The sequence below is a fragment of the Bradysia coprophila genome, unplaced genomic scaffold (assembly GCF_014529535.1).
Source record: "Bradysia coprophila strain Holo2 unplaced genomic scaffold, BU_Bcop_v1 contig_350, whole genome shotgun sequence".
Lineage (NCBI taxonomy): Eukaryota > Metazoa > Arthropoda > Insecta > Diptera > Sciaridae > Bradysia > Bradysia coprophila.
Genome location: NW_023503608.1, coordinates 1,845,127 through 1,871,123, shown reverse-complemented (window position 1 = coordinate 1,871,123; position 25,997 = coordinate 1,845,127). Strand labels below are relative to the sequence as shown.

The 25,997-nt window shown below is 33.6% G+C and overlaps 1 protein-coding gene and 1 non-coding gene across 4 annotated transcripts; both read right to left on the bottom strand.

Annotated features, from left to right (window-relative positions):
- Positions 1-572: 572 nt before the first annotated feature.
- Positions 573-25,299, bottom strand: LOC119080030 (glutamate decarboxylase). 3 transcript variants are annotated; one of them, XM_037188212.1, is made up of 8 exons: positions 25,174-25,299; positions 23,255-23,323; positions 18,339-18,575; positions 14,501-15,069; positions 14,374-14,441; positions 7,600-7,678; positions 6,360-6,704; positions 573-4,843 (listed from the first exon to the last, which is right to left on the bottom strand). In XM_037188212.1, exons 2-8 carry the CDS (start codon positions 23,313-23,315, stop codon positions 4,670-4,672), a joined length of 1,533 nt encoding a protein of 510 aa, XP_037044107.1. In that variant the 5' UTR covers positions 23,316-23,323; positions 25,174-25,299; the 3' UTR covers positions 573-4,669. The 3 variants fall into 3 exon arrangements, with proteins under 3 accessions (XP_037044107.1, XP_037044109.1, XP_037044108.1); XM_037188214.1 differs by having other exon boundaries at positions 23,255-23,325; positions 25,177-25,259; XM_037188213.1 differs by having other exon boundaries at positions 24,905-25,250.
- On the bottom strand, positions 8,391-8,462 carry Trnaw-cca. The gene has a single exon. It is a non-coding gene; the product is annotated as a tRNA-Trp (tRNA).
- Positions 25,300-25,997: the final 698 nt, after the last annotated feature.

Here is a 25,997-nt window from a genome sequence, read left to right as displayed (position 1 = left end):
ATTCGTGCAATTTCACAATTTTCTTCATTATATACATGACCAACATCGAATAATAAAGATGACTAGACCTAATTATATGCTCGTGAGCGAAATACGATTATAAGACTAGAGTCGAACTCAAGTCTTATAATCGTATTTCGCTCACAAGCATAGAATAAGTTCTAGTCATCAAATTTATTATTCGATGTTGGTCATGTATATAATGAAGAAAATTGTGAAATTGCACGAATGTACTAACTTGCAAGAAACAATTGTTCATGGCACAAGTTAGCGGAACTTATAACTATGTTTTGAAGATAATTGAAATTCTGAGAATCTCTTACTCTTAGAAGTGCTTTCAATTTTTTTATCTTCAATTTTTGGAGTTTTATGCTTTTTTTGTCTTTCAAGTGGCATGGTTGGTGGGTTTTTATTATCGTCCTTATGGGGCAGTAATGGTCCAACCATTAGCATCACACGGTAAAGAAGATAGGACGCAGGAGAGACTCTTTATTGAATAGAGCACATGATCTTCATGGAAGGCCAAGAGTGTTATAATTTTATAAAATGTTCGCAAGTAAAACTCAGTTAAATTTTGGTTCTAATTTAAATCAGCATTTTATTTGGTTTTTTTTATCATTGAACTAACAACACATAAACATCAATAAACTATTTTTTTTGTTCTGTTCTAGCATATTTATACGGATTTTCATTTTTTTTTTCTTTATGTCCATTAATTATACACAATTTTCATTTTAATTTTATTTAATTCTATAATTTTTGGTATATTTTTCTTTTGTTTTGTTTGTTGTGTAGTTCAGTTCGTCGCCGATAACTTATAATATACAGATATTTTGTTCATAGGGCCTAGCATTTTGATGGCTAAAAATTGCAATTATTTCTTCAGTTATTTACAATTCCCTTCTTTTAAAAATTAGTTCGTTAAACTGCAATGCTAAAAAAATAATTAAAATTCGTTTCTGGTTTCATAAGCTGCTCTATTACTGACTGTTACGTTCCTAGCAACTATTTTGCTCATTTCTTTAAATTAAATCAACAACACTATTCCAATGCAGACCCTAAAAACAATTTTTAATGGTTTCGGCATACGAATGAATTACCAAATAATTAACATTTGTTTTAAGGAAGACTTCGTGACTTCATTGTTCGTCTTTTTTTATATTTTATCAAATAATTTCTTTTCCCCGGAAACATTTTTCCATTTGAATGAAGAAATCAATTCGAATGAATTAGAATCATTTTGAAACGAAAAGATTCTCGTCCATTTCTCCAATCAAAATTGGAAATAGCGTCGGGAATTCCTTACTTAAAATTAGAATATTTTCACTGCTGTTCTCCTTGTTGTGGATCACATTCAGTTAAAATTTACAACAAAATTTATTATTGCATTTTTGCCGGCTGATGAATTAGTAATTATACAATAAATATACAGTCTAATTCGAGTGATTCCAGAGCTTCTCCAGGTTTCGTATTGAAACATCAATTTTAATCTTTTAAAATTTCGAATACAATTCTTTAAGGCTTGGCACAGGTCAAGTTAACCTGAAGCCTGAATTGAAATCTGACATCTCTTGAGACCTGATTTGTCGAAACTGACCTGAATTGATTTGAATCCTGATTCCATCTGTTTTTTTCTGACCTGACGCGACATGGCAGTTTTCGGGTCACCTTATTCTCTAAATCAAATTTTTCCATTTTACATTGAATTTTTCAGTTCCAATTTCAGTTCAGATCAGATCAAATAAGTTTTTGAACTTATTAAATTCAGGTCAGATTAGATCAGGTAAGATCTGGATTCAGATGAAGGGAAACCTTGCGAAGTTCATAGAAGATGATGGGGTTTACATCGAAATTTGACGATGAGTTTAGAAATATTATTTTCGAACGATAAAATTGTTTTCCTTCAATTACTGTTACAGTATAGAATCATCTTCATCAGACGAGAATAAATTGAATGTTAAGAAACACTTGGACAGAAGCTCTGTAATTAAAATTATTAAAATAACTAAAGAGAATCGAGTGCATTAAATGTGCTTTACAGATTTATCTATTTAGTGTACGTTCGGGTTTTCGGTGCAATTTACAACAAACAATCTTTGAGTGAGAAATCATAAAGAAAAATGAGGGAAAAACTTATTTACAAAATAATGTTTCTTTAGCATCGTTTGACGATCTCAATATAATAATTTGTAATATAAAGTATCGGTAAGCGTTCAATTCATTTTGTTTAGTTTTTACTTGTAGTATTTTTTTTTATTAAACTCATCCATCTCTTATACAACCTACACACGCGCGCGAAATAAATGGTCTGTTTAGCGAAAATATTTTCTTTTCTTTTTTTCATATTTTAACAGATTTTTCATTAAAAATATATTTTCATTTGTTTGTTTTTTTAGCAGAATCAACAATAAAAATAATTTCAATTCAATTTCTTTATTCTTATCATTAGGTTCTTTTTTATAATACGATTATTACAAGTAGATAAACTACAATTTTTTTTTATTGCAAGCTACACATAGATTTTACCCAATGTTGCCATTGTATATGGAACATTTGTTTTAGTAATCGTCTTTAATATAATTGGAAAATCATAAACTAAATTTCATTAAAAATAAAAATTAGAACTAAGAACAGAACGTATTCTCTATACTTTAAATGCCATAGTTTTGTTTATGGTTTTTCATCTTTCTATTTTGCGATTTTGTTTTAGCTACATCTTAGTTTTTAGTTTTAATCTCAAATGTACAAAGGTTTTTGTTGATATATTACAGTTTGAAGACGAGTGCAGGGAGATCGTGCTCGGACATAATTTTGTAAAAATTCTTTACAAGTTAAGGTTTGTCATCAGAGATGACATGTCGATTTCCATTTAAGACAAGGGGTTGTACTAGAGTATAGATTGATCAGGTTTTTTCAAATTAAGAAAATAATCTTTGTCATTCTAATGGAAATTCATAAATGAAGAAAATTCCAAATTTTCTGTTAACAACGTCTGGTTTACATTCCAAAGTTCAGAGCTAGATGAAGCTCAGTACAGCTAACGAGAAATTATATGTTGCTTTACTAAAACCAAGTTGTCTTTGTACGACAAAAAACGAATTTAATCTTTGAGCTTGAGTTGAGTGATGTGAACATAGAATAGACTGATTAAAATTAAAATGGTCTCTGAATTATATTTTTTAAATATCAGAAATGTCGGGTCAGGCAACATACATGTCTTTTATTTTCTCTTCCATTTCGTCAAAAAGTTTTTCACAACGCAGGAGAGAAAATAGTAATTTTTTACCTCAGCTGAAACTTCGGACGTCTTTGTTGTGAAAAAACGTTGTGTGACCTCGGGAAAAAAGGAAGAAATTTCCTTTCCTCGGGTGACTGGATGCCCTCGCTACGCTCTGGTCACAAACACCACCTTCGGAATGAAATTTCCAACTTATTTTTCCCTTGGTGAACAAACTTCTATTCTTTTTTACATCTTGTCGAAACCAAATGAAAAGGGTTGACGTTTACCCACTCCTATAAAAATAAAGTTGGAAAAAAGTGGCTGGGGGAAATAACAATGAAAAAATAATCACAGATTTTATACACGAGAAACAGTGATGACATTCATACTGGTAACAATTATATTTTATAATTTTAATATTTATCCTATGGATTAATTGAATTTCATTCTTTTTTCTTTTTGTTAATTGAAAGGTACATTCAACACATGAATAAATATAAATTTTCTTCTTCTTCTTCTCCTCCTCCTTCTTCATTTTCAATTTCATCAATAATGTAACAATTAATAAATTTATAATTTAATTGAATCAATAGAATTGCGGTAAGACGTTTGAGTTTTAGATATATTGTTTCTCTTGTTTATTTAAATTATGAGCGGTGAACATTTCCGTTGTTTACAATTTATTTATTTAGTTATATTTATGCTATGTCGGTCGGTGGTTTTTAGAATGATCATTTCATTTAGTTAGATTTTATTAGTCAGTTGTATCTTCCTTCAGGTTTTCTTTTTCAAAAATTCAAAATAAAAATTTTCCAAGCAAAATCAATATTATGAAGCACCAATCCGGCATAGCAGCGTTATAAAATATATTTTCACTTTTCATTTTCTCTTTGTTGCAAATCACTTCCTTTTTCCTTTCTAAATAAAATGCTGTCAATCGTCATACAACTGATATGTTTCCTATGCAGATTTCTGTTTTTCTATAATTTAGTTTTTCCTTTACGATTACTATAACTTCCCATTTCTCTTTCAAATCTTTTTCTTTTCTTTATTTTTCAATAATTTTCAATAATCTTTGTTTTATAGGTTTTCGTATGCATATACTTTGTTCAACATCATTAACGACAAATATATATAATTTTCCTATGATAATAATTTCAATTAAATATTTTTGTTTTTTAATCTTTTAAAATATAAAGAAGATCTTTCTTTGATATGTTCTTCTAAATGAAATTTTCTTGGTTGTTTTTTTTTGTGTTTTTTTTTCATATTTTTTTTTCTAATTCGATTAAATGATTTGTGGCACAATGCGTCAAGATGGGTTGGTTGTTCCTAATCAACCGATTCGTCTAAAATAAAATCAACTGAACAGATCCATCGTTACCTCATTTTCGTTGAATTTTAATTTAACCAAACTCCAGACAAAAACTAAACATTTTTATTTACAATTTACAAATCTTGTCCGAGTCGGTCGATTTCGTTTAACATAAAATCAACGTCCTGTTGGGTAACGGCAGCTGAAGATATAATTGATCGGAAGAAATTCGGACGACGATCGTCGGGTTGGTAGCCAACCATTAGAGTTCCAGATTCCATCATCCGTCCTTTGATTATTGGGCAAATCTTTAATGGGAATATTGAAAAGTGGCCAGTCAGTAAAATTCGGAATTTAGAATTTATTTTGTGGTAGTCCGATATGTGATCATTATTCAATTTTGTAAATTAATAAATTTTCAATCCTAAATCTCCCATAAATGAAATCCCCCATCTATAGGGGATGGAATTTGTTTATGTATTGTCCGTTGACAAGTGGATCGCCACCGGTTTTGAGGGGGTTTTGATTTTTGTTTTTTACATGTTGCCACACATTGTTGACAAATTCAAGATTTTTTATTTACGAAGGTTACGCTGATTGCTTAGTGAAAAAGGACTTCACCTAGCACAAATTAAACGACCTTAGACATATTTGATATTGCAATGTAAGCAACATAGCGAAAATTAATTTCAAAACCCCCCGAAACCCCGTGCTTCCACCTACATAAAAAACACTAACCGAACGAGCCAATCTCAATTTATTGTAGAGAATAGTTATCATAAGATCTCTACGTTGCGTCAGTTTAGTAAAATACTAAACTCAATAAGTGCTTCAGCCTTATACATAGACACCTAACAGGAGGCTGGTTAACGGTAGGTAAGTACACGAAGCTAAGCGAAAGAGACCTAAGTGAAATTTTTCTTTTGTTCAGATGTCAAACTTAACAGGAAAAGAAAAATTTGAATTAGGTCTCTTTCGCGTAGCTATGTGAAGCTAGAGTAACTATGACTATAGCTACTGCTACATATAGCGGCGCGAAAGAGACCTAATTTAAGTTTGACAGTATAACCAAAGACAAATTTCAATTAGGTCACTTACTGTTGCAACTGCCACATATGACTTCGCAAAAAAGACCTAATTCTACATTTTCTTACTGTCAAACTTGACATGAAAGGCCAAATTTAAATGAGGTGCCTTTCACGTTGCTATCGCCTTGTCCATCTATAGTCAATCCTATTATTCAGAAACTTTTCAATTGGAAAATGATGTAATTTTTTGGGCGATAATGAATTTTAGTACCTAACTTTTGCATGTAAAAGTTTTGGAGACGTAAGGTCTCACGATTTTTTTCTTCTGTAAGGTATCGGGTAATTTGGCACATGAGGCAAAAAAGTTGACATTTTAAAAATGAATTTTTGACAATCTCGCATCCCTTACCCTTGTCATCAAAGTAATTTTCCCTTTTACAAAATGTTTGTATCGAGAAATTGCATGAGAGTTCGCGTTTTATATAGTTGAAAAATTCGTTGTTTTAGGACCGTGTGCCAAATTACCCCACGGCTTCTGTACCACGGCGGCGTAAAGTTAACCAGGCAGTAGTAGCCAATTTAGCGAGATCCTTAATTAGTAAGTATTCTTTTGATTTTGGTGTGAAACGCTTACTGAATACAAATGCACCAAACGAATGCGTCAACGATTTTAACGGGATTTAGGTCCCTTTTTGAATGCCCCTGCCAGGTTTCATTTACTCTGCCGTGTCTGGACGCATACTTGATCCACATCAAATAGAAAGCTATCATTTCAATAATCAAACATGACACTCACCTTAGCCAATTCGCTTTCCTTGCTTGGTGAATGGGCGACACCTCTTAGCCGTTTCGGTATATACCAGAACGAAACGTTGACACACTCCGGCTCCATGATCAAATAGAATTTATCCGGTTGAGCTTTGATACGCCGGACCTGATACAGCGCCAAATCCATTAGCGTGTCGATGGTTTTGCCGAATCCATCGGTGCCCTTTGAGCGCCACTGCAACCACAACTTAAAGATATCGTTGTGCCGTCCACATTGTATTACTTTATCACCAGTATCATAGCTGATATCGTAGAGTTTGTCAGTCATAAAAAGATATTCAGCTGACATTTGGTTACAACTGATTAGAAGGCCCTACGGAGAAAAAAAGGATGAATTTTATTGCTTAATTGTTTAATATCTCTAAATTAAATTTCAAATGGTTAATGACAGAGTTACTGCTTCCAATATCTTTATTCGATTCAATCATAATCACATCTCAATTGAACTGAAATTGAGGCAACAGCTTGCAACATTGTAACCAATTTAAAGTGGTCCATAAAAACCTTTAAATTGCATCTGCATTAAGCTGTAACAACTCTCACGAAACTTTTAGTGCTGGGGGATGCTTAAACGTAGCGTACCGTTGTATATGTAGGTAGATACATTATAAATCACTTAGTTGTACATCGGCATCGGTGAAATGTTTTGAATGTTTTATCTTATGGTATTATGTCTCGCGAGAAAATCGATTTAAACTTAAAAATAAATTTGCGGACTTCTGCACCGCGTATTAAAGTGAGACTAAAATTTTCCATTTTATTGGATCCATAAAATCCGACAAAATCATTGTCTGCATTCGAATTCGAGTAATTAAAAAAAATATTTTCCAATATTAACTTTCCGCTTATGTGAACGATTTTTAAAGTTTTTTTTGCTTCTCTCTTTTTCCCCTGTAAGTCAAAACATCCCTTCATAATAATGCAGACATTTCTGTTTCATAAACGTATATTATACACGCGCATACATTCCTCCCCTCGGACGATATTACGAAAATAATATATTGCTACAAGATGTTTTGATCGGTCACAGTTGTTATTTTGCTATTCATAAAATTTAATTAAAGTTTTTGTTCGTGGAATGGAATGTGTTAATGGTGAGAGGTGACTTTTCGAGCACCTAGTACATAGCAGCTTTGTTGTGTAACCATTTTTGTTTCACTCTTTGTACAAGTTAGATTTAAAAATGTTCTTCTTCGTAAATTACTCACATCTTCTTTAAAATGTATCGTTGAACACTGAAGTAAAGCACCCATTAGTTTGTGTGGATTCCAAGTAACTGAATCAGCTCTGAAATGAAAGAGACAGAGGTGTTGTTTAATGAAACGGTTAGAAAAGGAAATTAAATTCCGATGCTGAAAATAAATTTCAATTTTCTTCAGATGTGTGTCGACATTAAAACAATTCATGTGGTGGATGTTTCATTAAATTCTAAAATTGAGAAGAGTAACATGTTTTTTTTCTATTCAATTCATTTAGTCAAAAACGTGAGGTATAGTTAACTTTACTGCACGGATCCAAAACTTTACCTCAAGGCAAATTTAACACAAGATGAACCATTTCCATCATTTGCCCCATGTGCAAGTGCTATTTTTGTACTTCATTTACTTTATCGAAGGAGACGGTTTATCAACGCACTTCAAGCAAAATTGCTTCGAGTGACACATGTCACTTTTTTGTAAATGTTTCCAGGTTTTTTTGTGGGGCAGAAATTTGTTTGCTACACTGTCCCGTTTCAGTACTCTATTTAAAGTACCACTCATGTTTGAAGTGCGTTGGGTTTATGCATTTCTAAGTGACTTCTATATTAATATATTACAACATCAACGGATCGAAAGATTTAAAGTTATTCGTCCTCTGAAGTAAAATTCCATATTACCTTCTGAACAGTCTGAACAATCCAGTTAGTCTCTTAAAAAAACGAGGAAATTTGCTCCTACCATCGCATTTGAACATTCAGGTAACAATATCTCTCGGTGGTCGTAATAATAATAAAAATTATTGACCCCGACGTGAATTGAACACGCAACCTTCTGATCTGGAGTCAGACGCGCTACCATTGCGCCACGGAGTCACATACATATGCAATCCCATTAAGAGAGAAATACCACAAAAATGGTCGTTTTGTCACACACGTAATTGACGTTGCGATAAAACCATCTTAAAATAGAATTTCTAGCCGTTATGTTATCTGAATGATTACGAATAAGTAATTGTCGAAGAGTACGGTAGACATCGGGAATAAAATGAATCAGCGACTCAGTATTTATACAATGATTAATCATTGTGATTATATGGGATCGGTTAATATTAATATACCTATTGAGTGTATAGAACATACCTCTGGTCAACATTAATAATTGATGTCAAAGTGCATAATGACGATGATGATGATAATGATATTTATTTATTTCAAATGATGTACGTATGAGTAATAGGGGGGGGGGGGCAATTTTGTATGAAAATTAAAAATTTGTTTAAAACTTAGTTCTGATTTTTTCGATTACTTTTCGAATTCTAAAATCGTAACATACATAGATCTTCATGAAATGACAAGTTCAACGGTTGCACAATGAAATCGACCATTTTGTTTTATGCTGCCATTTTGAATTATCTAATATTCAATGTTCTAGACTTTAGTTCAGAATCTGAAAAGAAATCCATTAAACGATGACCGACCTTGCTTCTGGTCGGTAAATGCGGAAATGAACAAAAATGGTTATTTATGACATCGAATGCAAAGTACTTTAATAAGCTTTGAGGGATTCTTTTGAAAATCCACCTATCAAAATCGGACCCATTTCGTCTGGGATTGATACCTCGTTTGTAGTGCTGGTGATTGCTGACATAACAGAACTTTATGTTAGTACAACCGCTACTCGTAAAACTCGCCAGCAATCACCAGCACTGCAAATGAGGTATCAATGAAAAGCTTAGACAATGTATGTTACGACTAGCATCTTAGGTTCACATTAAGCGTCATCAGTACCAGGACATACCTGTCTAAAGTTCACACAGATTTTGAAAATTTTTCTTGCAAATTTTTGCAAACATATATCAATGAATCTAATCAAACTAGGCATGACCCGAAAGTACTTGAGCTCAGCTTCCCAACGAGCCCACTCTTACCCGGAACGATCATTTATAACGGCCTAAAATTTCGGATAAAAAACACTATTTTTCCAACTTCGGAGATCTTCCACCAGCAACCAGGTGTGGCTCGAGACTGTGTGAGGCCTGTTTTGAGGTCTACTGGCAAAGACCTTTCAAACCATGTATATATCCATCCCAGACGAAATGGGTTCGATTTTGATAGGTGGATTTTCAAAAGAATCCCTCTAGATGTGTAATAATACACGCCGTGAGCCTAATAAAGTAGCCATCTAAAGTTTGTAAATTTTGCACATTATGAGTTAAGCACGTAAAAGAGTGTGACCGTGTATCATAGTGGGATAGCATTATTCGATGCTTAAATGCGTGGGACAGCATACTTTGATGCTAAAATTTGCGGTGGTGTTACAATTTCTATTAGAGAAAATACGGCCATATTGAAAGGTGCCAATATAGGCAATTTCAGCGTATTGTCCAGTCTCCGGGCATGTACCTGTATTTTTTTTTATTATTAAAGGTAGTAGTTTGAGCCAGTCGAACACGCACGGACGCCATCCACTTGGGCCTATTGTACTTACAATACGTTACTAATAGTAGACGGGCACATTGTTTTTTCATTATAAATTTTTTTGATGCCGACACCCTAATCCTTTTTAGAATCTTTCAGTGCAACCAGAAAGAGTAAGAACGATCATACAAAGAAATAACTCTCAATAACTGACTACAAAATAGGGGTTTTTTCGATTCGTCTGTATAAATTAGATATTCGGTTAAAAGAATTTTTCCATAAAGGGAATGACAAAAATTCAAAAACTAGATTTTCCTTTGATTCGTACTAGAATTGAGGTTAGATTTTAGATATATTGGTATAGTGTCTGACGTTTGCAAGGTCATGAAAATGATCTATTACACATCTAGAGACTAATGTCACTAGAGGTCATAAATAACTATTATGACATCGAGTGAGAAGTACTTTATAAGGCTCTAGATATGTAAAATGTGTAAATGAACTTGTTTTTATAATTATTTAAAGGTAGATAACAACTTGCATAGCAAATACGGAATTTTGTTTCTAACTTGTGTTATAAAATACTTTTGCACGATTGTAGAACTCTTCTCCGGCTCGTGCTGAAAACTTCACACTTGTTAAAGAGGACTTTCTGAATGAATTTAAAGATCAATAAAAATCTAGTTAATGCACTCGAGTCTGACATAAAAAATACTAAAACACAAAAGATCTTACAAGTCGTTTGATTTTAACACGCTTCTTTATGTAAATAACGGTTAACGGCTATCTGTTAACGGATGAAAGCAGCTGATCGCCGAATATATATTTGCCACTGAAAACAACTACCACTGGGGTTATAGAAGGCTAATGAGAAAATTTATGAAATCAAGGAGAGAAAGGAGTAATCAAGGAGTAATTCACCACTTTTATGAACCCTTTAAAAAAGCGGAGCAAGTATCGACTTCCTGAACGCAATGAATGGTGACTTATGATTCACGACGTGACTCCGTCGTTATAAAATTAATAATTCGACCTATCATGCATCTAGCGGAGAATACAAATTACGATTTTTCCGACGGATGGAATTTTTTGTCTCAGGACGAAAACAGAAAAGATTTGTATCGATAAAGAAAATAATTTAAAAAAAAGGAAATCCATTGAAACAATATACTTAGCTCTCGTTCAATCACACCTTCCAACTGCCATTATCCTACATGACGAAAAGTTAGACCACCCAGTCTTCAAAAAGTCTCACTAACTCGTACATATTGTCGTGGGGTGTATGCCATTATCTTCCAAAGACATATGCCACAATAAAGTTAACAAAAAATGAATTTGCTGTATACCGCAAATAAATCTGGTTAATTTCAAACCTTTCAAAATTAATTTGAAAAATAAACACTTGCCGTCCCACAGTTGTCTGCATCGTAAAAAAATGAATGTGCAACCCTCTTGGGTCTTATTTGGATGTGTTTTGCGTACATCGTTATTTAACAACCTTATCGTATTTGTTCAGTGACACTTTTGGGATTTGCATAAATCCTCTGACATTGAACGAGAGAATTAGGAAGACGGAATTTCGGTTTGATGTTGAAACTTTGAGTTCATGATCCTTTTGGAAAATATTTCGCCATGAACTTCGCAGACCATATTTTTAGTCACGGATGTTTCTAACTGGCATTGTTTCTACAAATGAATAAATTCACTGACTTTCATAGCTTTTTTCCATGTTACTTTCGAGTATCCTAGATTTTACATCCGCTTGACGACTTACTTTCAGGCTTTGAAAACAAACACTTTTCGCAAAAAGAACACAAAAAAACATTTTATTAAAATGGAAAGTGCATTGATATCACTATTAATGTACGCAAATGGGAAACACGAGTCTTCAAAGATTTTTTTTGTGTTGAATTTTTGAACATTGTTCGTGCACTGAAACGAGCAGAATATTTTGATTAAAAAACATATCCCCCATTCAGATGTTCGCTATTTCTTTATGTTGAAAGTCATTGTGAGAACAATAATAATAATAGAAAAGAACACATCTTGGCATCCCTTCCGGGTTAAATCTTTAACAATTTATGATTAGAATGATGCTCTTTGTTGTAGAGAAATACGCTTGCGAAGTATACAAATAGTCGAATGTTTTCAAGACCAAGTGAAGCATAAAACTTATAAAGATCGAATGTGACTTGTAACTGGAATTCATTCAACTAATTTTTAATTGAACCCATCAACAATCCTTTCAATTAAAAGTACAATCCCGATTCTATACCTATATATACACGATGTCGTTGTATGTGCGTATGCACTATATACTATCACATCCGATTTGTACAGTTTGTCTGCAAATAATTGCATTTTAATGTCCCTCCATTTCTATTTTCAGATTAAGCATTCAAATCATAGATTACACGCTACATCAAATCCAGATGTTAAATTGCTGTGGATGGATTGCAAAAATGGTGTTGTATTATTTGTACACGAGTGAGCTTCCGTTGGAAGAATTACGACATTAGAGCACCTATTTTTATGCCACTTTAGAAAGACTTGCAGTCCCTACTTTATAACATTCTTCAGATATATACTTGACGATATGACGATACACAAGTAAATGACAGTCCAATATACAAAAGTTATGTTCGCAGTAAAATAGTTATATTTTGCATGGTCTGTCTAGCTTTCAAGGAAAATCTCTAGATGTCTATACCCTCTCTAAATGACTGTCAGGCTCATACCGTAATTTGACGGTTTTTTGATTCTGAAGTGGTAATCGAGGGATGCCACTCTTCTTGGACTGGAAGGACGAAATGGGCTAAATCGGATGGAGTTAAATGGGATTAGACCCCTTGAAGGGACGACACTCCAATTTAGTCCATTTAATCCCATATGATTTAGTGTAAGAAGTGCAACCCTCGGTGGCGATTAATTATAAAACTAAAGGCCACTGTGACCCTATGGCGGAGTATCGATAGAAATCACAGTGCTTTACTATCAGCATCATCATCTGTTATAGACAGCGACAACAAAAATAAGCGATGAGCTCTAACTATTACAAGATTTTATAGAAAAATACAAGTAAAAACAAACGGAGTAAAAGATTTTGTTTAAATCTGTCGAACAATGAAATAAAATAATAGATTCGACGATTGACGATGCGATAAATTTGTAGTCTGCAAAATCATTGTCATGAAAATTCTGTAATTTTCAAAATGACATCTCACAATCAATAACATCGCATGGTCACTCACTTCTAGTTAAAAGACATGGGTGAAAGTGTGATTTATATTATAGAAAGTGTAATTTCCTAAGTAGAATTCACGAATTTTTCCTACTTGCTTACTTATCACGCTTTCAAACTCTGGCAAATTTTGGCAACTCTCATACCCTCATAACTACAATCACATCGCAAAGCCAATAGTCAAAATGAGCAATGAGAATTCGTTAATGGGTTTTGATTAACGACCTATCAGCACCATACAATTGCTTACGTCATAGTCATTAAATTAGTTTCATTATGGAATGTGAACGCTTGAAGCTTTATTATAATATAATGTTGCACTCGACCCTTTTAAATTGATGTTTCATGTAAATTGGAACAATACCAAGAAATTTTTTGTTGCGAAAATACATTCTACGAAAATCAATTAAAGTTTCAGGGTGTCTCGAGTTAACATTGAAATATCCCGACCCAATGTTTTATTGAAGAACCTTTTTGTCTCCAAAGTTTGTATTTTGCCGCGAGGTTATTCTCTCAAATCATTGAGACGAAATTTTGTTACAATGGCGATACGTGATTTGATCTGTTCTAGAGGCGGCATAATTGTAGGCAGTGTCAAGTTAGGACATATCAAATTCCGACAGCTGGTCTTTCATTATTTTATCATGGAATAGATTTGAATTCTTCGTCAAGACAACCATATTTGACAATTTGTTCAGTAAACAAAAATTTGTAGCGTGTGAGCCATCACCTCATTCAGTTCAAACATTTTTACTTTAAAGTTTAAACAATCGATAAACGCCCCGCTTTAAAGTATATCAAAACACAATCCCTTGCATCCTAGAAGTTTGATGAACTACAATGCACAAATACACCATGGGGATCTAAATTATCCATTAAATCATGTTGTATGTTTACTCAAAGGATTACTTAGGAAATGTGTCCCCCTAATAGCAGAAGGATTGACTCGCTAATCCTCTCACTGTATTCAACACCTGTACTCACAGACTGCATTCCCCTTGATAGATACGGCTTTAGTATGGGAAAGGAAGAGTATTACGTTTACATGAGAAAATGTGACACACTTCTGTATTTATATGTGTGGGATTTTACTGAAAATTTAGGTATATAATATGATCTACTTACCGTTCAATGCCAGTTAATCTTGGATGGCGATATTTCTTCGACATCAGAAGTCCACCACCCCAGGCAGCCTAAATCGTTTTTATCATTACCAAATGAAGACATTACACAACAGCACATTTAAACTTACATCAACATGCAACCACAGCCCGTATTTTTGGCAAATATCAGCAATTTCCATCAATGGATCGAACGCACCGAGTACCGTTGTACCGGCGGTAGCACTAACAAAGAATGGAATTTGTCCACGATTCTTATGCTCGACTACAGCTCGTTCCAGTTCACTGGGAATCATTCTGCCAGCGGTATCGGAACTAATGATTATACAATTGTCCGTTCCTAAGCCACCGACCGAGGCACATGATTTTACCGAATAATGGCTCTGATCCGAGGTGAACATTACCAATTCGCCGGGTAAGCATTTGGCACCGTGTTCTTTGTAGTTCGGGAACATTTTGTGTCTGGCTGCCAAAAATGCATACAAATTTGAAACCGAACCACCCGGTGCCAATATCGAATCGCCACAATTCCATCCGATAATTTCACGCATTTTCGTTAGTACAACATTTTCCATCAAAATGAAGACTGGCGCAATTTCGTATGTGAACATGTTTGTGTTGGCGGTGGCAGTCAACCATTCGCCAGCCATTGAAACTAAATCCAATCCAGTGGACAATTGATTGAAGAAATGTGGATGACCTGTAACGAAGCGAAAGTAAAAGAAAATAGAAAAATGTCTCTCATCGTAAGGCGTTTGACGATTTTGTGAAAAATTCAAATTTCCGTTAGATCAAAATAGTCATTAATTTGTAGCTTAACCCGAGCAAATATGTGGAAAATGGTACAAACAACATTCAACGTCTGCATTCCGTATAAAAAGCAGCATTTATATTTGGAACAAATGTCCTGGAATAATCCTTGAGATTTACTAATAGAATAAGGGTAGAAAATGTATACATTTATGCTCGCTCCGGATGATTTTTGAGGTGGGGTTGGGAGGCTAATCTCACGTCAATGACTGACATGTGAATGCTGTTCTTTGTTATGTCTTAATAAAATGGAACAATGTTATAGATTCGGCAAAAAACAAGGGGAGATGTTGGCGAAACAGCTGTAACTTGCAGTTAGAGTTCTAACTGTAACACGACAGTTATATTCGTATTAACTGCCTTATACATTGCGTAAGTCATTTTAATTACAAATAATATAAATTTTACACCATTAACTGCAGCTTTACCTTAAGCCTTTATCCTTTAACTATACCCTGAAACAAACAAATAGCTCGTATACCAGTGGCTGTTCTTGTGAAAATGTTGTCTAGAATTTTCTTAATTTTTCCATAAAATTAAAATTTCCCGAACACCGTAGGATCAACAATTACCCTCGCAAGTGACGTAATTTGAACAAATTATATCTCTTCTCCATCTGTCCATCTTAACTTACTAAAATCAAGGCACGATGAACATTACGGAAAAATGATAGGAATATTGTTACATTGAAAAGGGGTGCAAATTATCGTCGAAATGCTTTCTGAACTTCAAAAAGAGAATGTTTTTGCGATAGTCAAACAAACGATGTACAGGTTGTTTCATTCCGGATATGCGGTTATGGTCGCTTTCATTGAAATATATCACATTGAAAAGCAATTATATGCAACATTAGTTTTATAGAAAAGAATTCCTTTGTTGTTTCGTAGTGACAATATTATCGAGGGGTGGATGGTTTATTCGCTTCGTCTGTGTCATATGTTGGCTGGACATTTTTTTTGTGTAAAATTTTTAATTCAAAATTCTTGAGACATCGTTAATTCTTACTCGAAAATAAAGAAATCATTTTCGTGTCTGAGGAAAGTGACTTCACATCTAACCACAAAAACCTCCCACCTCAATCAACTCCCCACTTTAACTCTACCAAACAAATTTTTCATTTCCTTTTTCGAAATTATGATGCAATTAATAGAATAGAAATTCACTTAAACTGTGGTGTGAATATCATTATATTCCTCAAGGGTATGCGTACATTGCGGTCACGTGACCAAGATTAGATTAGTCCGCCCCCTTGTTGTATCTACTGCCACTCTAAACTCAGAATTGAATAGGGATTATTAAGATATACACGTGCAATCAATAGCTGAATAGCTGTACATGATCTCTAACATAAAAATTTATGATTGATTGTTTGTTTTATGTGGACGCCAGATATCGAGTGTGGTAAAACGCATTTATAAAGTTGAATGATGTTTTAGTGTTTAGAAAAACGTGATGTTAAAGTTTCCATCATCTTCAATCGACGTGGCCTATTTAACTGGACCAGATAAAATCGACTAAAAGATACTGAGAGTTAAGTGTCCATTCCACTCAACAAAAAGTACTCCGTGAGAGAGCCGTGAGAGAGCGAGCCGTCAAATAAACAAAGGAAAAATTGAAAAAATTCAATTTTGTCTCTCACACGGAGTAATTTTTTGGTAAGAGGAAACTAAGCATTAACTATACAGTATTTCGTTAGTGTGAACGTTTGACCTAAAAAACGACTTCTGTTGATTTTGTAGTTTGAAGAAAGATGTGCAATGTGAGCAGCTATTTAAGAGGCACCGATGCTTTTCTGGATTTTAATTTACTTTTGATGATATCTTTCCACCAGAATCTATTTTCAAAAATATAGGACCGCAATAACGACCACGAATGTCTTAGCATTCAACAGAAAATAGTTTTGGTTTTAGCAGTTTGACCAGATCTAAGAAAACTAAGCAAGCAGTTTGTGAAAATTTCGTTAAACTGCTGACTTTTCTCGGAGCTGGTCAAACGGCTACAACCAAAACTATTTTTTTTAAAGTAAACACATTCATTCGTGGTCGTTATTGCGGTCGTACCTTTTTCAAAAAGGATTCTCATGAAAAGATATCATCAAAAATGAAATACGAAATGAAATTTAGGCTCCCAATTTTGGCTAAGCATCGATGCCTCTTAACAGATGAAAACTCTTGTACTAAGAGTACCATCACATAATTGAACCATATACTGGAAATTTACAGCTCGATTCACGAAGGACAAAGGTACTTAGTAGCAGGGCATATTATTGGAAATTTTCTTTAATGAAATGGCTGAAAATATTCAGAAAATAAAAAGTTCTCAGAAAAGGCGCAAAAAATGGGAAATTTAGAAGAAAAAAAGTTCCCAGAAAATCTGCAAAAAATGTGAACTTAGAAAAAGTTTAAAGAAAATGTGGGTCTTTCCATTATTATGTCAATCGATTATTTGTGGATGTTTGCCAACTTCCTGAGACATTATCTTCAAATCTATGCCTTCGATTGTATTGATTTTTACAGCGCGTTTGGGCTGATCCATTTTAAGTCAATGGTAGAAGATAGGTATTTGGTGTTTTCTGATGTTTTGGACTAGTTTAATTCGAGGATTTGTTCATAGGACTAGTGACCTGGGATCTACGACAATTTTTGCATAAAATTGAATTTTTAAATAAAGTTTTCCCGGCTTCGCCTCGGATCAACATGCACGAAAATCGGACTTTTCAACTTTTATGTAAATTGCTATTTCATAACATTTTCTGGATCAGCAGTCCTACGTCAAATAATAACAGAATCAATTTCAATCTACCATTTCCGTGGCATCAAACACACGTTTCCATCATAACCCTTATATCGACATTATCTTCAGCTTCCACATGATATTCAACGCAAACAATATATTAAATCATAGCTTAATCAGATTTTGGTTACCGAACGTATGTTTTTTTTGCACATCGCAGAGAAAAAGGGGAATATTAAATATAAATGTTGACAGTATAGGGACACTTTTCAAAAGAATTAGGTACACACAATAATGGGGTGATTTTATATGTAATTGAATATCTTATCACTTGTGAAATGGGTTAGTTTATTCACCCAAAACCATAAATTTGCTATTATTGTGTTGCGTTAGCTCTGTTTGCGTAATGCAGCCAATGGTACTCACCAGTTTTCACTTGGTATTTTAATGTTGTTGCACAATCTTGGATAAGTTGCTGCAAAGGCACGGCCGTATCAGGAACATCCAAATCCAGCAATCGTTTCATATCCTCGGGATGATGAAATTCCAAAACTTTTTCGTTTCGGTCATTTGAAGCTTTGACAAAGTCCAGTAGAACGTCTATAACTTTTAACAGAAACTCTCTAGTTTCCGGTCCAGCTGCAGTATTGTGCGGCAGGATATCTGTAACGGGAATAATTTTTTTTTGTTCAACAAAAACATTTTATCGAAGATTCCTATACATTTAATGGTTATCTAGCACATAAAGAGTCTACTTTTATCAATTTTTCAATTTCCATGAGGGTTTTTCCTTTATCATCCTTTTATATCCATTTGGCAGGATTATCGATGAAATATGGTTCGATTTTCGGAGTGGCTCAAAGCTATTCTATGGGGACGATCTATTATATATGATAGAAGTAATGGTTCAATATTTCACCACTCAACAAAGACTTTGTTATTCATCAAAAAGATCCTAAAAAAGAACAACAAAAATAATGGTTATGTAAGTGTCATTGATAAGGCGTTTTTCGTATAATCTAGCAAAATGTTTAATTGTAATGTGAAGGAACCTTTCACTGATGGCCATTCATCGATAACGCAAGCAAAGATAAGCGACAATGTCAGAGTAATATGAGCTGCATTTTTGCAAAATGAATGTTAAACGAAATGAAGTACAAGATTTCACATCAATCTCTTGAACCTTTTTAGATGAAAACAAGTAATAATCGTACTGCTTGCCGTCTCTGACAGCTACGAACTTCAATTTTTAATGGGATAGCTCCAGTTACAAAAGTAAGTTCAGCATTCAAATATCGTATAGATTTAATGTTATTTGTTATGATTGAGCATGGAGATGACAAAACCAGCGTTTCACTCGTTCGAGTCATTTTAGAAGAACTGAACTGAATCAGAACAGGAGATATACATTGCCAATATTTCCCAATGTTGTGCAAAATTTAAATAGCCAAAGTTTTGCAGACATTGTGGAATCATAAAAATTGTCAGAATGAATAACTGTCCTACAAATAGGACAAAATGAATATTATAAATTGAACAAATATTTCCATTCGATTCCACGTCATTGTGAAAAACTTTTTTTTCGAATGTGATAAAAACTTTAAAAACTTTTTCTATCAAACAATAAGCTTTTGTGACGAATAAGGTTACAACGCGTATTAGTTTAGAATTCAAATGGAATTTCAAGACTTCGGCACCATTTATAGAAAATCTTTTAGAGAACTCCAAGGTGGCACTTCAGTTTTGTTTATTCACGAATTAACGACCAAGACAAAGGTTTCTCTGATCTCAATCTCATTTCTCTGATAAATAAGTATGAAGATTTTAAGTTCCGAGCCACGATTATTTTCAAGTCTATCCAGCATACCTCTGTCATCAATCTTCAGTCATAAAACCTAATTACATTTCCACAATAAATCTAGTGGTTTACTTCTAACATTAAAAAAAACATTCACCACTCTCCATACAATTTAAATTAAATTCCTGTCAGGGTTGAAAAAAAAATATGGAAACTTTAAAATCTTAACCTCTAAGCCCATTGAAAACAATTTACATCACCATTACAGATACTTCCAATTCATTCATACATTCTTCAACATGAGAATTGCTTTAATGAAAAGCCGCTCGTGAATTATTCCATGGGTTTCGAATAAATGAAATGTTGTACAACGGTACACCCTACGTATGAGAGAGCGAAGAGGGTTGCATTTTATTAATAAAAATCCCCCTTTTTTCAATCTGTCGGATATACCTCGTTCGTAATACATGTTTGTTATACTGCATCGTCGAGAATATCTTCTAAATACGATGTGCTACATGTACGAACCGGGACCCAAATAAGTTTGGTATTATTTAACGATGAGGGTGCTTTTGTGAATGATTGCTAATTGAGGATTTTTGGGGCTGTGCACTCGGGAGGCTTAAGTTGTCTTGGTTGGAAAAATGTTAAGTTGAGTGGTTGTTTATTATACTTAAAAGAAAATCTGTTATACACCTCACGATAAGAGTGTCATATGAAAATGTAATTTTTTAAATAGTTCGTCTGCTATCCCAACAGTGCGTGTGTGGGTACGACTGAAAATTTAGTTGTGTTTTATTTCTCTTTAAGTCAGAAAAGCCACCCCTCACTGGAAAAAAAAGAACATAAAAATCTCAGTTTAATATCATACACTTCCCAACACATGGTGACCGAAATGACGGATGGATGAAAGTATAACAAAAGACGATTTTTTATGCGTTGTTATTATAGCAAATGTGGGGTTCCTTTTCTGAAGTTGAAATTTATGTATGAGATTTTAAAGGCAAACGAAATATTCGAAGATGAATGATCTATTCTCCATATTGAGCGCCTACAAGACTCTGTTTGGTGGAAATGATACTTGCGGCAATATTTACCGTTATGGACGAATCGAATAACATTTTCTGGAGATAAATCAATAAAAGCAATGTACACCTGGGCTTGATACAGGGTTATCAATGGTCGCGTCAAACAATAAACGATGAACTCTGAGGTCTGATAACATTTGATAGTAAAACTAAAGAAGTAACAAATTTTCGATCAATTCGCTTAAAAATACTTGCAACGAAAGATGTAATAGATTCGAATATGACATAGGTGATATATTCGCCCTCAAGCGTCAAAATAAAATAAATTTGCTGCTCTTATCAATTCTCGCACATTCAACAAAAGTTGATTTTAAATTAACAAATATTTCAAATTCCCTTCCAAAAACAATTACTGCACTTAACCATCCATAAAGTGTGCCAAATCGCTTTACATTTTCAAATATTTACTTTTAGGGGAAAGAGATTATCGCACTGCTACGAGTCGAAAACATGCGTGTATATAAAAGGGATTTTTATTCTGTGGAATGCGCATTTCATCATACACATCTTCCAAACTGAACATATTGTATTGCCCGTAAAAAGACAGGGAATATTGTTTGTTATATATGAAGAATTTATTTGCTTTGTTTGTGTACTTTGAAGTATACGTTGTATACCCTTATAATTTTTTGAATTCCAGAGCTTAGTATTTGTTTAATAAATTTTCTTTGAAAGAATGACTGAATTGTCCAAAGTTGTTTTTTGTTTGAAAGTTTTAAAATTAAATGCACGGCAGTTTGAAACAAGTTATTCGTTAAGTTGCTTCGCTTTCTTTCCTTCTACGTAAATTTATTATTCAAAATTGGATATCTCTAACAAGCATCTGGTTAGGCTTTAAAGTGATTGGTATTGATAGCAACATTCATTCGTGTTCGTGCTAAGTTCTCTTCGTTCTCTTTCGGACTACCTAGGTTTAAGATTGATTGGCGTTAAAAGACTTTCATATCCCACTAGTGCACAGAGGGAATGTTTGTAAAAATTCGGCTTTATTCGAGTTGACAATATTCACGTCTTTTGCGTTGCGCATATAACCTCCAATGAATGACTACATGACCGATTAAGTAAGTCTCGAATTCGCTCACTGAATTACATAAAAGTAAATATTTCGTATTTAGCCGTTTAGGTAGGCAGAAAATTAGGTTTTTCTCCTTCACATCTATCAAATATAGTATAATATGTCACAAGATCAAGAAGGTGCGACCGACACACATTCCGAATGAAAATTGACACAACTGGGACGAAAAATTATGAAGAAAAATAGGGAAAAACTGTTTTCGTTTTGGCCATCTATCTAATGAAAGAATGTGACGTTCTTGGTCCGCCTAAATATAAAATATCTTTCTCGCACCAAATGCATATAGAAAAAACAAAGGCTTTCCTAAAATACAGTCCGTTCATCTTAAGAAAACTCAATTTTAGTTTTTTTAAAGTTGTAAAAGTCAATTAAGTGCTTCACAGTCTATTACATTTTCGTGCAAAATTTGAATTCACTAGTGCGTTTTCAAATTTTGTGAGAAAATATCATAGGCTGGAAACAGTACTTAATCGACTGGGAACATCGACGATTTTTATACAACTATTAAAAAACTGTCAAATTTGTTTTACTTTACTAGGGAGGAAATGTGCCTTATCCCTCCCAAGGATACATAATACATAATACATAAAGTCCAACTATGTATTATACACGTGAAATATTTTGATATTACGTATCATGATGACGATGAGTAACAGCCCCATTCCTTTACTCATCTGGATACGAGATATCGAATTCCTTCACTGGTTATGTACTATTTTTAGAATCAGCCAACCGTAATCCAAAAATTTACATCTACAAAGCATATATCCTACATACTTGAAGGACAGGAAAAACTCTAAACACAAAATAAAATGCCAATGCCAATGCTAGAATTCGGCGACCTATCTCGTTTTGTATTTGGTCATGTACTGGATTATGTGTGCTTAGAATAATTAAGTGGCGGTAAACCCATCCGATTTAAGAGGAATTATTTTGCAAATAGACAGCTGAGCATAATTTCAACGATTTCATTTAATCATGAAATGGTAATTTTAGTTTCAATTTCCAAGATAAAATAGAAATACCAGCAGAACACACTTTGTTATCGATTTGTATAAAGTAGGACCCGTGGATTTTCTACAACAATACACGGATGAAATACGCCATCAAGTGTGTGCGCAGGCAAAAAGTACACAAAGAGGGTTGGCTTGCCTTTTACACTTCACGGCACTTAGCTACAGATTTATCATTCCAGACGAAGAACATATATTAATAACACTCATGCAGACGATATGTTTGTGACATGTTTGTATTTTAACTCGATTTGTTACAATCATATACGTATTTCCTGCTAGAGAGTCTTTTTGCGGCGAAATATTTTTATTTGAAGGACGAAAGCCTGTGATTTATTAGTGTATAGAATTGGAATATAGAAACTTACCCTCTGCCGTGAGTTTGCCTGTTCTGTCAGACAGTTTGTAACCCTGAGGATTAATAGACATCTTCTCTTCTGAAAAGGTAAAAAAAATATTTTTTTAAATTAATTTGTTTGAAATTTGTTCAATTTTTAAATTTTTCAATCTGAAAGTAGCAAAAATCATGCAAATTTACACTCCGGTATAATTATATAACAGAAATTTTGACCGATCTGGAACAGGGACTCACTTACAGGGTATTTGTATGTGATCAAATAATTTCCTGGAACTGTTAACGTCTAGCTCTTAGAAATGCGAAACATATTATAGTAATTAAATTTGCAAGTTCTTCCGTTTAAACAACGCACTTCAAGCAAAGTGATCATAGAGAACAGCTGCCAAATAGGGTACTGTTACTATTTTATATCAAATTGTTTTTACAGTGTCCAGTTTCAGTACCCTATTTACCACTAATGTTAGATATGCGTTGGTTTAAATTATCACTGAAGGTTTGATACAAAACGTTTTCCTTTTTTAGCTTTCGAAAGTGTTTGGATGTATAAATTTTCGTCAAATTGTTAAACCTGTCACATACAGCTATTCATCTTCTATCGATGACGACGACAAAAATAATGACAAGCTCCTGGCAATATGGTCCTTTATATAGTAAAATGCATGTTAAAAAATTGAAGTACAAGATTTGAAATCAACAGATTAAAAATACTTTGATGGATGGAAGTAACAGATCCGATAGCCGATACTGGTCATATGCTTGTCGTCTGTAATATGTTAATAACATATGACTTGCCGTATTTAAGATGCTGGAAGCAGTTCCACAAATTTGCTAATCATTACATAGGTAACTTATCGATATGGATTTTTGTTGAAGTTCGGAAGTTCGCAGCAGAGATCTGTGATCCCGCCAAAGACTAAAACCATTACTTCATTTCTTATTAAAAGATAGTATCTACTTTAAAGGAAAATCCTTTGAAAAGTCTTTAGTGTTCGATTCCTTAATATGGAATTTCAGGAAATGAGCATACGTACTACATGATAGTGAAATGAATTGGGTATGTGACTTTGTCCAGTCTCCTTCATTTTGTACGAATTTCAGAATTGGCAACATCTGCGTCCATTGAAAACCTTCGCACTTGTGTGATGTTTTGACGAATTCTGCGCTCCACTCAAAACCCAACCAATTCAAATTGAAGGACAGAAGAATTCAAGGCAATTTTTTTTCTTTGAAAAATCGATTTTGATTTGGAACTTGTTTTGTCGTTTCAGTGCGCAGACTCAGGCTTAAATTTACTACTGGTTTTTATTATCAAAAACATTCTTGGAAAGTAATACGAACCTGAAGAAAATGCGCAGAAGGCGAAAGGTAAAAACGTTTGGGATTTGTGAATCGAGAATATCGATTATTGCAAATTTTTTTACGTTGAATATTTTTCAAATTTTCAACACAGTTTTTGAGGTATGAATATTTTTGCATTCAATTTGTTGGAATACATTTAAATTATCTGAATACATGTAAAATGCGACTTATGGTGTGGGATCTTTTTTTTTTCTAGGAATTAGCACTCAAGCAAAACATCTAATTACGATTTTCTAGATTATTTTCTAAATGAAAAATGAAAAAAAAGTTAAACATGATTCATTGGTTAATGAGCTCTTACCAATTAACCTTCGCAGGTCTTCAATGTAATGCCTTATGAGAATCACTTTGGCTAATTTTATGAAACACTTTCAATGAAAATGAGACTATATTTTAGCTACTGTGACACTAAATAAATGTGTTGATGCAAGTGGATGATACTGAAACCAGTCTGTTTCACTAAATTTGTAACTATTTAACTCAACAAATGTAAGAAACCAGATTGATCATCCGTTTCTTGTTTATTTTTGCGAACAATTTAACGAAAAAATAAAATAATTTTTTTTAAACCTTTTGTATTATATAACAGTTTATAACTCTGTCGGACGGACAGGAAGTAGCAGCTGAACTGTCTGACGTTCTCTACAACTCTGAATTCGTCTGATGAAGGCTCCAAATTACTCCCCAAAAATTTTCATCTCAGGGTGGTTTGTTGTGACGTCATATCATCCATATTGTTTAGGCGGAGCTTACGAATCATATACAAACGGTGCACGTAAACGGTATATATATACTCTCTACATAGTTAACATCGACTTTTACAAATTGCGGGGGTGATGATAAATTTATATTTATTCCAGAGGATTGTGGGTGGATTGTGTGTGTGGGAATTTTTCGAGTTTTGGGGTAGTTTTGTGGATTCATGTATTTACGCTGATATATAATAACTTTACATATATATGAGCCCACACATAAACGTACAGACTAAATAAATATTTTTTTTTGTTGAAAGCGTCTATTGTATGACTGGCTGACTGCCTATATACATACGCAGAATACCTTTTGAAAATCATAATAATTTAGTGAAATTTATTTACATAGACAAAGTAAACACAATGCTTCAAAGCTTTTAATTATTCAGGTCGTCTTTATACTTATTAAGATAAATATTCTTTATAATTTGCACAAAGTGATGAGATTCTTTATTTCTGTGTTATGTACCATCACTGTTCTTTGGTTGACGTACATTGTACAATGAATGGTAGAAAGGATGAGAGTGTTTATGACACTTCAAAACTTAGTCTGTTGTTGTTACAGATTTTTCTTTCGCATTTCAAATGCTATTAATGTTCAGCTCCGGATCTTCAGTGCCTTGATTTGTAGAAATGCTTAAC

Excerpts from the sequence above, each read along its gene's own strand:
- LOC119080030 (XM_037188212.1), bottom strand. The coding sequence starts at position 23,315 with ATGTCTATTAATCCTCAGGGTTACAAACTGTCTGACAGAACAGGCAAA. Across the intron at positions 14,442-14,500 it reads GGCTGTGGTTGCATGTTGAT|GCTGCCTGGGGTGGTGGACT; the intron begins GTAAGTTTAAAT and ends AAAACGATTTAG. Across the intron at positions 4,844-6,359 it reads AGGAAAGCGAATTGGCTAAG|ATTTGCCCAATAATCAAAGG; the intron begins GTGAGTGTCATG and ends TTCCCATTAAAG.